This window comes from Lagenorhynchus albirostris, chromosome 16, assembly GCF_949774975.1.
Source record: "Lagenorhynchus albirostris chromosome 16, mLagAlb1.1, whole genome shotgun sequence".
Lineage (NCBI taxonomy): Eukaryota > Metazoa > Chordata > Mammalia > Artiodactyla > Delphinidae > Lagenorhynchus > Lagenorhynchus albirostris.
This window is the reverse complement of record NC_083110.1, coordinates 12559208-12573277: the sequence shown is the minus strand read 5'-3', so window position 1 is coordinate 12573277 and position 14070 is coordinate 12559208. Positions and strand designations below refer to the sequence as shown.

The 14070-nt window shown below is 36.5% G+C and overlaps 2 protein-coding genes across 8 annotated transcripts in view; one reads left to right on the top strand and one right to left on the bottom strand.

Annotated features, from left to right (window-relative positions):
• The window catches only part of FAM13C (family with sequence similarity 13 member C), a 135813-nt gene extending 124170 nt beyond the window's left edge, over positions 1–11643 (top strand). For 5 of the 7 annotated variants that reach the window (XM_060126157.1, XM_060126161.1, XM_060126160.1 and 2 more), the window contains 4 exons: positions 3644–3739; positions 5065–5264; positions 6804–6905; positions 10056–11643. In XM_060126157.1, the coding sequence (XP_059982140.1) occupies positions 3644–3739; positions 5065–5264; positions 6804–6905; positions 10056–10179 (522 nt within the window). In that variant the 3' untranslated portion in view covers positions 10180–11643. The remainder of the gene's footprint in view (positions 1–3643; positions 3740–5064; positions 5265–6803; positions 6906–10055) is intronic. The other 2 variants (XM_060126155.1, XM_060126156.1) reach the window with 2 other exon arrangements.
• A 357-nt stretch (positions 11644–12000) lies between these two features.
• PHYHIPL (phytanoyl-CoA 2-hydroxylase interacting protein like) overlaps positions 12001–14070 on the bottom strand; it is a 91728-nt gene continuing 89658 nt past the window's right edge. Inside the window, exon 5 of the mRNA XM_060126162.1 lies at positions 12001–12707. Coding sequence (XP_059982145.1) covers positions 12173–12707 — 535 coding nt within the window. The 3' untranslated portion in view covers positions 12001–12172. The remainder of the gene's footprint in view (positions 12708–14070) is intronic.

Sequence of the window (14070 nt, the reverse complement as noted above, 5' to 3'; positions counted from 1 at the left end):
CTTCAGAAACAGAGCCATTGAATTAAGAGGAGAGAATGGTCTGATTCTTAGTAGAAAGTGGCCGAGGAACAGCAAAGTCTAATGTATTTCTGCCCCTTAGATTTGAGGTACCTATCCTGCAGAGCCTACGTCTTGACTCATTTTCCACCATGAAGATTGACACTGCAGGCCTCATAATAGCTGGTGTCCATAGGCCCCTGAGTAGAAGACAGCTCCTGGCACATAATCTCACCACTAACCCTTCTTCTTCAGGCAGCATGCCTTCCTGTGCACATATATTTGAGAATAAGCACTTATGGCATTGAAGTCCTGTACTTACGGCCATTGAACCCTCACATCTGTCTTTGGGGATTACTTTAATAATGATCCTAAAAGTAAAATCATAGAATCATGAGAGTGAAAGATGAGTGCCGTACATTGTACCTGTACCCCGACTTTTATCTAGCATCTGTGGAAGGAACTTTTCTATAATGGCATTCATCATTCTAACTTGCTTTTTGGTCACTCTTTTCTTTTTCTAAGACTAAATTTAGCTTTGCTAGAATCCAGAAAATATAGTAAAAATAAATAAAACCAAAAAAATCAAACTGTAATAGAGATGCCAATAATAGTTAAATGCATCATTTTCTGAAGAGCTTTCTATGGAAAATAAGTCCCAATAAGATACTGAATAAAAAACATTATTTCAGTATTTTCTGAACTTAGAGATTTATTTTTCTTTGTCACCTATTAAAATCCCATGGAATATATGAAATAATTTTTTATTTTCTGTGTAAAAATGTGTCATGACTAAGAAAATGTTTAAGGAATGATTGAGCTAGAAAATGAAAGGCTCTTGGGGTTACTTAACCAATACTTAAAATGCTCTACAGAGAGAGGTGGTCTTTCTACTGAAAGAAAAGACCTCTAAAAATTATACTACTTTTGCATATAAAGCTGGGTTGTTAGATGGGTAGTAGGAAAGGGGATACATTGGGTACTGTGAGAACTTGAAGAAATATGTGATATAATTTATTTGGGCAGACAAAACTGAAACACAGAAAACAGTTAAGGCCCAGACAGTGAGACACAGAGAAGTTCAGAGAAAAGGAAGATCAATATGGGCCAGACACTTAGGTTGCTTCCATCTCCTGGCTATTGTAAATAGAGCTGCAATGAACATTTTGGTACACGACTCTTTTTGAATTATGGTTTTCTCAGGGTATATGCCCAGTAGTGGGATTGCTGGGTCGTATAGTAGTTCTATTTGTAGTTTTTTAAGGAACCTCCATACTGTTTTCCATAGTGGCTGTATCAATTTACATTCCCACCAGCAGTGCAAGTGTTCCCTTTTCTCCACACCCTCTCCAGCATTTATTGTTTCTAGATTTTTTGATGATGGCCACTCTGACTGGTGTGAGATGATATCTCATTGTAGTTTTGATTTGCATTTCTCTAATGATTAATGATGTTGAGCATTCTTTCATGTGTTTGTTGGTAATCTGGATATGTTCTTTGGAGAAATGTCTATTTAGGTCTTCTGCTCATTTTTGGATTGGGTTGTTTGTTTTTTTGTTATTGAGCTGCATGACCTGCCTGTAAATTTTGGAGATTAATCCTTTGTCAGTTGCTTCATTTGCAAATATTTTCTCCCATTCTGAGAGTTGTCTTTTGGTCTTGTTTATGGTTTCCTTTGCTGTGAAAAAGCTTTGAAGTTTCATTAGGTCCCATTTGTTTATTTTTGTTTTTATCTCCGTTTCTCTAGGAGGTGGGTCAAAAGGATCTTGCTGTGATTTATGGCATAGAGTGTCCTGCCTGTGTTTTACTCTAAGAGTTTGATAGTTTCTGGCCTTACATTTAGGTCTTTAATCCATTTTGAGCTTATTTTTGTGTATGGTGTTAGGGAGTGTTCTAATCTCATACTTTTACATGTACCTGTCCAGTTTTCCCAGCACCACTTATTGAAGAGGCTGTCTTTTCTCCACTGTATATTCCTGCCTCCTTTATCAAAGATAAGGTGACCATATGTGCGTGGGTTTACCTCTGGGCTCTCTACCCTGTTCCATTGATCTCTATTTGTTTTTGTGCCAGTACCATACTGTCTTGATGACTGTAGGTTTGTAAACAAAATTGAGTGATTTGTAGTGAGGTGGGTGGACCTAGAGTCTGTCACACAGAGTGAAGTCAGTCAGAAAGAGAAAAACAAATACCATATGCTAACACATATATATGGAATCTAAGAAAAAAAAAATAGGTCATGAAGAACCTAGGGGCTAAGACGGGAATAAAGACACAGACCTACACAGAGAATGGACTTGAGGATACAGGGAGGGGAAAGGGTAAGCTGTGACAAAGTGAGAGCGTGGCATGGACATATATACACTACCAAACGTAAAATAGATAGCTAGTGGGAAGCAGCCGCATAGCACAGGGAGAGCAGCTCGGTGCTTTGTGACCACCTAGAGGGGTGGGATAGGGAGGGTGGGAGGGAGGGAGACACAAGAGGGAAGAGATATAGGAACATATGTATATGTATAACTGATTCACTTTGTCATAAAGCAGAAACTAACACACCATTGTAAAGCAATTATACTCCAATAAAGATGTTAAAAAAAAAAAGGGTCAGAATGTTTCTCAACTGGGATGGGGTAAGGTAGCATGAGAATAACTAGAAAGTTTAAAAAATACACCTGCTTGAGTCATTTTCTTTTCCTTCAGGATTCTCAGAGGGGATCTGGAAGGCAGAGTCAGATAGGACACTTGGGCAATTATGCTATGTGCTATTTCTACCATTTCCTTCCCACTACCTGCTGAGTGAGAACCATTGGACTAGAATGAAAAGGAGGTTGTTTGTGGTAAATATGTAGAAAACTTAATGCAGGACACACATCAGGGAGGAAAATGAAGGCAAGCAGAGGAGTTTGGTCATTTTGGCTGGAGAGGTAGATAGGTTGGGATAGGTAGGTAGGTAGATGATTAATAGATAAGTAGGAAACTGTTTAAAATTTTATGTACTTTGTGACATGTTAAAAATGGTGCTTAGGGATGAGTCAAAGAGCAGCAGGGTAATAGAATACATCAGTAAACAAGAGGTTATGAAGTTTTTTGGTTGGAAGGAACTTTTTAACTCCAACTTCCTTGTTGTATAGGTAGGAAATTGAGAATTCAGAGAGGTTAACTCTTTTATCCAAAATATTTAGTTTATGTCAGATTTATCCAGTAAGCTAGCATATAATCCAAGTATGTAGTGATGAAGACCTGGACAAGGCTGGTGTCTGTAGATATAAAAGATCTTGAAAGTCAGATAAAATACATGTTTCAGAAGAAAAATCAATAGCTCTTGGATCACCCATTGGTTTTTTAAGAATGAGGAAGTAATTAAAAAACAGGGTCCTTACCATTTAAACATTGAGGAGTCCTTCAGTAAGCTTTAAAAACGTATTTCTAAACTTGGACCTATCCTTTAAGAAACTTTCCTAGAAGAAAATTGGCGTGTGCTTCACACAGTGTCTTATAAATGACTTACCTTTTTAAGATTACTGTTGCATTTTAGTATTGTAATCCTTTAGAGGCTTCAAAACTTTTTTTTTTTTGGCCTGCTAAAAACATTGATGTGTTTTCATTCTTGTTCGAGAAAGGAACAATAATTATTCATGTTTTCCAGGTAACTAAGCAAGACAAGAACCTCATAAAGCCTCTTTATGACAGATACAGAATTATCAAGCAAATCTTGTCCACGCCTTCCCTTATTCCAACAATTGTAAGTCGGGATGTTTGCATTAACTAGAAATCTGTCCTTGTGCTTTGTACTGATGTTTAGTTAGGGAGGCAGCACCATGAGCGTTATAAAGGAGCCTTCTTTGCAAGATATGCTGCTAACAAGGCCAGTTGTTTTTTCACAAAGTAGAAATGTGGTCTCCCTCAACTCCAGTACTATACTTAACAGTGGCTGATAATTAAAACTATTGTGAAACAGGAATAGATAGCAATTCTATCTTTGAAGCCAGTTATTACACTTGCTTTCATTGCTTGGGTGAGGAGAACAACTGATGGATTTTAGTTTGGCATTACCTAATTTACAACAACACAGCTAGACAGAACAGAGCTGTTCTAGTCTATGTGTTGTTAATTCTTCTCCTTTAATAATAAAATTGATAGTATGTTCCTTGATATAATGCAGCATTTGTTTTTGGTACCATTTGACCATCTCTGTGCAAGATATAAGTAGATTTATTTCAATAGAAAATATGAATACTGAGACTGAGTTAGACTACTTTTAATAAAGAATGATTTATGGGAATACAGAACTTGAAAAGCACCACACATCCTACTCCATCAATATTAGAACAGTCACTTGCTCAAGATATCAATATTAAAAGAAATATTAACAAATTCAAATTTAAGTATACTTTAGTACATTTATATTTCCACAACTCTAAAGACAAAGACAATAGTGATTCATACTCTTTGAAATTTTCCAATTAAGGAAGCATAATTTAAAATGGGGTATGATTTTCAGATTTCCTTGCAAGAAAATCTTTTGGTTGTGATAAGCATTACCTGAACAGGTTAAGCAGTAACTCGATTTTGTTTTGGCCTTCATCGAGCTCTTCCCTGAATTTGTCAATTATCTGAGTATTCTCTGTATCTGAAAGTGGCCCACACCAGGACCTGATTTGGGGTATTACTGGATGACAAAAGAAGTCTATGGTCCATCTCATCCTAACCCATATAACTGTTAAGAAGCTGGGGCCCAGAAGGCCTGGGTGAAAGGGAAGAATTACTAGGCAATGCAGCCCAGATCGGAACATATCCTAGACGTCTGTGCCTGCTTTGGCCCAGCAGAGAGATCTGAGCTTGGTGAGCATTTTAGCCCAGGATGGGTGCTTCTTTGCTCATTAACTTCTGCAAGTTTTTGATGCAACTGAGCAAGAGTTCCTCTTGGTTGCTTTCTTCTTGGTTCCCAGTAGGCACAGGGATCATCTACTGTTTTCATTGTGTTTATTTATGGTTCCCCTTCCTGGTTTTGCCTCCTCAAGAGGCACTTAGCATTTTGTAACTTTATTTAATTCTTCCTATGATAAGCAGGAGGAAGAAGACTCTGATGAAGACTGTCCACAGGGAAGCCAACAACTTTCTTTGCCAAACCCAGCATCCCACCTTCCTATTGGCGACCACCTCACCTACTCTAATGAGATTGAGCCTGTTAGGCTCCTGCTACCAGATGAAAAGAAAGAAATCAAACAACCAGCTCTCTCCATGTCCAATTTACATGAGGCCACCATGTGAGTGTGACTCCTCAGTGTGGAGTCTCCTTTAACTCCTTCTGGTCTGGGGGACATTATATGTTCGTACACACAAAATGCAGAAGAGCTATTACACGCTCTAAAAAATGCTATCCAGCAGGAAGCATAATCTGGTTATCCTTTTAACAGGAAAACTGAGACGACAAAGCCATGAGGAACCAAGGCTCCCAATAAGGTCCCAAGGATGTCATAAATGCTAATGGTCCATTTGCTACACTTGCACATCTTTTCAGCAGGGTCTGGCACCAATGTAATGCTTGGCAGTGTGTAAAGCAGAGTTGGCCTTTGAAAATGCTGGACCAAAAGGAATTGGGATCCTGTGCTGGGTCAGCAGTTGTCAGGGCCTTTATCTTAGTCTATTCTATTTAGATAAAATAGTTTCTCCAGACTGGGACTTAAGTAAATGAGCTGACCTTTTTCTCCTCATGGCCACTCAGTCAGGAGCCATTTGGATTTTCATTAGTAGTAGTATTGTTGTTATTATCATTATTCAGTAGCTGACACTCCTCTTGATCATTTGGCCTTCTTTGGTTTGTATATTACAGGCCAGATCATGAGATTTTCTTTAACATGTATAATAGTGTGGTGAGTATATGCCCCAAGATAGGGATGGAGTCCCCATAAATATGAGGCAAGACCAAGCACTAGGTTGCAAGCTGAGATTTTACTGTGCATATATCAGCTGGTACCCCAGTTTCAGCCCAGAGAAGAGTGACCTGTTTGGAAGCAGAACATCAGTCCTTCCTTCTTCCCTCCCCTTCCTCCTCTTTCCCTCCCTCCCTGGCTCCCTCTCTCCTTTTCTTCTTCCCTCCTTTTCTTCTCTTTTTTTCTTGGTTGGTTGGCTGGCTGGCTGGCTGTTCTAAAGCAGCTGTTCTTAACTTCTTGGGGGGTGTTGGACTTTTTTGAAAGCAATGGAATTTTTTACTTTTTAGAAAATGCCCATATATCATTTCAGGGAGTTCACAAACTTTCTGGAACCAGACACAAGTTCCCCAGATAAAAATTCCTGCTCTGAAGTATATGACTTTTCTCTCTTGTCTTAGAATGAAGTGAGTAGAATCTGTGACATAAGTATAGCTTTCTCTGGGTCTTTGTTTCATTCCTAAGGGTTTTGCCATTCCCCCTATACTCTAGGTTAAGGGTAGAATTTTCTTTCAAATCTCTCCCTTTTGTGCCTCTTATGTTTAGTCTATCACCAAATACTGATGAGTATTCCTCCAAAATGTCTGTCTCTCCCTCATGTATTCATGTGGCCTTTACCCTCACCACTTATTATAATGGACTCAGTCTGCTTGCCTCCTGTCTGCCCTTTCCATTTTCCTAGGACATTATTTTCATCAAGTAATGTTCTCAGCGATGTGCTCCCCTATGGTCACGCTCTACATGTGTCATATTTATTCAAAAGACACACTTTTAGGCAGAACACTTCTGTATCATAATATGCTTTTGCTAAATCGGTAACTCTGCTCATGATGAGCTCTCAGTTATGCCAGAGCGTATATATTTTACCTGATACAGGCCTGTACTTCTTGACCATCTCCGAGAAACTAGGGCTGACAAGAAGAGACTTCGGAAAGCCTTAAGAGAATTTGAGGAACAGTTTTTTAAACAAACAGGAAGGTAAGTGTGGGCAGAGATATTTTTTAAGCTAATATTTCCTAGAGAACTGCTGTTAAGAGTGAGCTGTAATTTTTTCAGGAACAGTGACTTTATATAAGACATAAATAATTTCCAAAGTGACTTAGACCCAGGATTTGTCTAATGCAACATTTGGGTAGTATCATTATTGGGTATGTTTTATGGGAGGCTGTAACTATCAAGTATGAGACAGCAAAGCTTTAAAAAATAAAAGATGAACTTCCCAAATCCCTAACTTTGCATAATAAATCTCATTACAATTGAATGTACCTAAACCTTTAAAAAAAACTTAGTATTTAATGTTTCAGCCCATATAACTTCTTTGTTCTTGGTTACTTAGTTCTACAGGTTACTCCCTACTTTATTAAATAATTCTTCATTTGCTTTAAATATATTCTTTAAGCTTCAGGATCTGCCCTTAATTATTTTATTTCAGGATTTGGTCAAGAGTTCATTCCTATTCTTTCTATCCCTTAAATAAATGTTTAGCTATATCCTCTCTTTCTGTGTCAACCCAGTCTCACTATGCACTCCATTAGTTTCTTCTAAATTTTGGTGTATTGTGAACAAAATTATATATTTGCATATATATAAAACCATGAGAAAAGGATTATTAATCTAGTTCTGGAAGAGAGAGAGACAAGCCAATTAGCTATCCTGAGCCTGTTTCCACAGTTGGAAGAGGAAATAATTAGAGTTCCTGGGATAACTTTGGGAAGCTATAGTTGTCGTGTGGGACGTCAGTCTTTAAAAAAATTTTAAAGGGTGTAACTTTGCCAAAGTCACGGAGTTATTAGGGTGGCAGAGGTAGGAGTCTGTGATACACTGGCTCCTCAGTATTCTTCTCCATCTAGGTATCTGCCTTTCTTGAATCGCTTTGATTTCAGCAGCCTGAGGGCTGCCCTGATGGAGAAGAGACTGTTTTCTAAAAGCATCCTGAAAGTTTGGTCTACTCACCTCTTAGTAACTTTCTATTTCAGTCCTCCAGGGCTGTTCACTAGGACTGGACCTCTCAAACATTTTGCATTTAGCAAGTACAGATGTAACCCACCTAGTTTTCTAGTGGAATCTTCAAGTTGACTGTTATAAGTCCAAGTTACTTACCTTTCTGCTGATGTTATCTAGTGAGAAATGTTACACAGTTGTTAAATTTAGAATATAAAACATAATTTCTTGTTTTCTTTTTCCATTTCCATTTTTTCCTTTACAAAATTTCCATACAACTTTTACATTTTTTTTAACCTATCTGAACCCAGAAATTTAAAGAGTTTGAGAACTTCCCAGTATGTTAACTAGTCCTGCCAAATGGGTCTGCAATGGCACTTGGCATGCCTTTGATATACAGGGAAGTTAGTTATGTGTATAGCATTCTAATGCACCAGTGAGTCCTAAACTCACTTCAGATATGCCTAATACTTGATTGAGGTTATATGCCCTCTTGTGGTAATACACTTAAACTAAATGCAGAAGTAGTGCTATATTACAAGTAAAATCAAATGGTTGAATGGCTAGGAAATATGGATCTTGTTTTCCTAAAATATTTCATTGGGAAGGGTTAACTGTACATAGCTAAAATAACCAGGCAAATGGATTACTAAAAATTTTAAGGTACTATAAGTGTTCTTGGTAATATTCATCATGTGAGAAGCATAATTATCTAGATATGACATTAACAGTTATGAGCCAGGAACTGTGCTAAACACTTCAGTATGTTTTATATAATGAGAAAACTGCTTAAGGAAATACTTAGCAAAAATTTTCACTCTGGCCAATGAACTCTTGTTTATTAGCTAAAATGGAGTATGAAGGACCAGGGACAATTGCATAATGGCTTATACTATTTCCCTATAAATTAGAACATCTCTTCACTTAGATATGTTTACACAAATTAAGGTGGTATTTAGACACCCAGTTGATAAGTTTGGCTCAGAATATTGAAGGGAGGCAAAGCAATTATGTTAAATAATTGAGACAGCATTTAAGAGGAACCGTGTCCAAAGATTTGTGTGCTGTTCTGAGTTCTGAACTAGAAATTTCAGGGCAGTAAATGTAGTGTTAAAACATAAGTAGGTAACTGCATTCATAGGGAATCTTTATAGATTAGCTGTTCTTTTATTTGGAAGTAATATAAATGTATCTTTATCAGTACTGGGAAAGGAGAAGGGGTGTAGGTAAAATATTAAGTGTTTTCAGCCATACTAATATGGGAGAGTATCTGTATTTATATTCAGTGGCAATTGTGGTGACCTCACCTGTGTACCCACCCCTTGTATTTCAAAGTCATGGTTGGAAATATTTTAAAAGCAGTTGGCCATCTTTATTAACAAAGGAGGAAAGACCCTCCTGAGATCCTGAAGTAACTACTTTCCTTTAGAAAACATATCCTGGCGATGTATTTTTCTGGGAAGGCAATGGTTTTAACTCCAGATGCTATCCAATTATTCTTCAAAATAAGTGTCAAGAACATCTGGTAGTTAGAAGTCATATGTATAAAAATATGTGCATCATCATATGCCTAGTCCTAGTACAAATAGTGTGCAAAGAGAACCACTGAAATTTAGACTCAAATTCCTTAAAAAAACTTCTCAGTGATTCTTCTACTATACATTAGCAGAGTTAGGTATTATAATTACAGGAAAACTTAGAAATATTTCGTGTTTGTAAGGTTAACTACTTAGTTTCTTCTCCTATTACCATAAATTTATAAGTTATTTCTGTTAATGTAATTTCTGTTGTATCTTTAGGTTAATATTTTAAAATGCAACTATCACTGTAAGGGCTGAACATTCTACACAGGCATGGATCATGGGAGAATGACTAGATAAGAACGCCTGGAGGGTTCTGGTTTTTATTTCCCTCGAAACTTTTCACTTGCCCCAACATTATATGTTTATGCGCTGGATATATTTGCAAAACACTTAAAATATTTAACTTCTCAGAGTACTGTTACATTGAAACCTAGTAACATGTGGAAGAGGGAGTGAATGAAGGTAAAAGGGAAGGGAAAAAAAGACATGATGAAAAAATCAAGTGGAAACTGCTACCCTGTACTTTTCTCATGTAAGAGTTAGAAAAGGATTTTTAATGACTTGGTTCATTATTAACTAATGGACGGTATTTTCTTTTTTGCAGAAGTCCACAAAAGGAAGATAGGATACCAATGGCAGATGAGTACTATGAATACAAGCATATAAAAGCCAAACTGAGACTATTAGAGGTCCTCATCAGCAAGCAAGATGTGGCCAAAACTATTTGAGGTTCAGGAAATGTTTGTGATCACTTTGACCCAAGATAAGTCAAGTTTATTTTCCTCTGCCGTTCTTGCTAAGTAGTTATGACAAATGAAAATTGAAGCACTTTAGTGTATTAGCTGTTTTTAAGAATGGATGGCAAGTGTAATTATAAATGAGTAGAAGGGATTAAAAAGGGAGGAGATACAACAAGGAACAGTATAATTGGAAAATAAAATTCAGTCTTCTCCAGGCCAGGGAGAAAATGCACAGTCAATATAATTATTTCAGAAAACATCTATTTTATCAAATCTAAATAACACAAAGCATCCACCTGTTAAATGGGCTACTGGTTAAGAAAGTCTACTTAGTGTCCAAAGATTGCTTATATTGACATATGGAAAAGAGCATAATTTTAAAAAATCAGTAAGAGGAAGAAAAGAAACTTTATTTTATGTAGGAAGGAATACAGCTAGTAAGAATGTAATTTATTTGAAACTTCTAATAGATTTTTAAGTGATTAAAAAAAAATCTACTACCTTGTTCCTTAAATCTGCTAGGCTTTCAGCACCCTAAAATATACGAGAATGTGTCACTGATAATTTTTTATTTCTATATAAAAATAGCACATTATTTTATCTGTTACTTAAAATTTTACATTTCTGATTACCAAAGTTCATTCTGATAGCATGTACTTTGTGAATTATCTTTGTCTATATAACAGATGTTTATATTAAAATAAAATATTATATTAAAATTTGAAAATAGGTATTTTGGATAGATGTGTCTGTAGTATATAATCTAATGTGATCATAGTTATGATTGCTGATCTTTGTTTACTATAAGATTATATAACTATTTTTCCATTGGAAATTTTTTTTTTTAATGTTCCAAGATCTATACTTTGTGAAGTCAAAAAACTTTCCCATGAACTATATAGTTGTTCTCCATCTGTATAAAATGAAAGGTTTAGAAATTGTTGCTATGACACCTTGGGAAAGAAGCCAGGATATTTTATTTGCTTCATCCACTTTAGCGTGTGCAGTTTTGTACTAAATCAATCACCTGTTTATTACTTTTGCTTTTGTAAAAATAAGTAAGAGGTCCACATTTTCTCTTGTACCAACCATGTTTATATTTCTCTTTTCTGTAATGTTTAAGCATGGTGTTGAACACATTCACACTTTCACATAGTTTGGATGGGAAGAATATTGACTATTTCTGAAGCAGACTATTTCAGAGGCTTATTGTTTTCTCTGTATTTACCTGATATTTTATAAATCAGAATAATGTCCTTCATAAATTTGTTTAATTAAAGTCATCTACTTGTAACAGAACAGATACACAACTATTTGAGGTTTACAAACTACATCTTTGATAAGGGAAATGGTTTCGTGACATGTATACAATTGCTATTAAAATGTAACTCTATATATTCTATAAGATTGTAAATATTTTATACAATACAAATAAAATATTTTTCTATTATATTTATTATGTTGAAACACAGTAGTTGTTTCCTGTTAGCTAATATAAATAACATAAATAACACTGTCAAACAACAAGTTGGAAGTGCTGACAATTCTAGGCTTCAAGATTTAATTCATGCTGCAATTACACCCTTTCATGCGGTTTGGAATAATCCCAATATTTGCTCAGTAGATTAAAATGAGTGCATATTTAAACACCATTTATAAGCCATTATTTTCCATTACTCTGTATTTTGCTAAAGCAGTTTATATAATTGGTTATGTTTGGCATAAAGGAAAAATTAAAACATTGCAGCATCTAGGCAACAGAGTGTCAGAAGGACAACTTAGGATATTTCAGCATTGAAAGGAGGGGGAAGGGTAGGGAATAGGAAACACTAAAACAGCTCTGAATGAAATTTGATAAGTGGCAGTTTGCTTTTGGTGAGAGCGGCATGTGCATGCTTCAGTGGAAGACATCTGGTGATGAAAATGGACAACAGAGGATCAGTGCTCCTAAGGGAAGAAAGGGGACTAAGAAAAGTGGGCATTAACGTCCAACACTAATATTACAGGTTTTGCAGCTGGGATCTTTCTTTGCATTTGCAGTAGATAAACTCATAAGCTGATGACCAGTGATTTCTGCCACAGTGCCTAGAGAAAGATCCACAGGGTCAGTGTAAATGACTTCTAAAATGACATCCTGGGCATGGTGGTAAACCAGCATCCCATCTTCTTCTCTGCAGGTCAAAAATTTATTATCCTTGGAATTTAGTTGAGGAAGGCGCTGCTTACAAAATTCATCTCCTGGTGATCCCACAGGGGCAATGACAAGAATCACATAATGATAAGCAGTGTACATACAGTAGAAGTCCCCAAAGTATAAGTTAGTATTGGGGTTAAAAAGTTTTTCTGCTGTAATCTCAAACCTGTATCTTCCATAAGGTGAATCCTGGGGTGGCTTCCCAGTATTGAATTCAGTGCTGCAGCTGAAGAAGATGCCTTCTAATTTTCCACTGATAGGAGAGCCATGGCTACCACTGTTATCCTTGACAGAGGGCTGCATAGCATTCCCATGATGTTCTCTGCAACAGAAAATAAATGGTCACTGCTTGGTATGACAGTGGTAAAGCTACTGATTTACAGAGTTTAATGGTGATAGGCATAAAGGTCTACTGTCTACTATTAAAAGCCTGAGTGCTCATCCATCCTACCATCAGATCAAGGAGAATGCATTGTTTAACATTTCCTATAGAAGGCTAAATTCTAGCCTTGACTCTAAGGTAAGGATGCTCTGCTACAAACCTCAGAGGTCTTTTACATAATAAATTTCCTGACCAGGAAAACCAAAGTGAAATTAGAAATCTTATGGCTGAAACCACATCCATTATATGCCTACTGGATTTTAGAAGTGGCCTGGTGAAGAGAAAACTGGATTAACAATACTGGTTAAATATGTTGAATGTTTCTTTAAAGTATGCCAGAATTTAGATCTAAAATGAATGTTGTCCATGTACATTGGTACAAAAGCATCTTGTTTCTTTTTTTGCTTTAGTTTTTTTTTTTTACCCAGACACAGTTTACTAATCAGGCCCTCTTGCCTACATTTTCCTTACAACAGAGCTGGTTATCTCCCTTTACCCCACTCAGATCTATTCTCTACCCTTTTCACCTTCCACTGTGGGCTAGGACTGTATCATCCAGTTCTTCCTGTTCCTTGGTCCCTTCCATTTCAGTTATACCAATGGGAGGCACAGTAAGAAAAACGGAAGGGTATCCCATGCTCTTGGAGTGGAAGAATTAATATTGTTAAAATGGCCATACTATTCAAAGCCATCTACAGATTTAATGTGATCCCTATCAAATTACCCATGACATTTTTCACAGAACTGGAACAAATAATCCTAAAATTTATATGGAACCATAAAAGACCCAGAATTGCCAAAGCAATCCTGAGGAAAAAGAACAAAGCTGGAGGCATAACTCTCCCACACTTCAGACAATACTACAAAGTTACAGTAATCAGAACAGCATGGTATTGGCACAAGAACAGACATATGGATCAATGGAAGAGAACAAGAGATCCCAGAAATAAACCCACACACCTACGGTCAATTAATCTTTGACACAGGAAGCAAGAATACATAATGGAGAAAAGAGTTTCTTCAGCAAGTGGCATTGGGAAAGCTTGACAGGCTCATGTGAATCAATGAAGTTAGAACACTGCCTCACACCATACACAAAAATAAATGCAAACTGGCTTAAAGACTTAAATATAAGACAGGACACCATAAAACTCCTAGAAGAGATCATAGGCAAAACATTTTGTGATGTAAATTGTACCAATGCTTTCCTATGTCAGTCTCCCAAGGCAATAGAAATAAAAGCAAAGATAAACAAATGGGACCTAATCAAACTTATAAGCTTTTGCACAGCAAAGGAAATCAA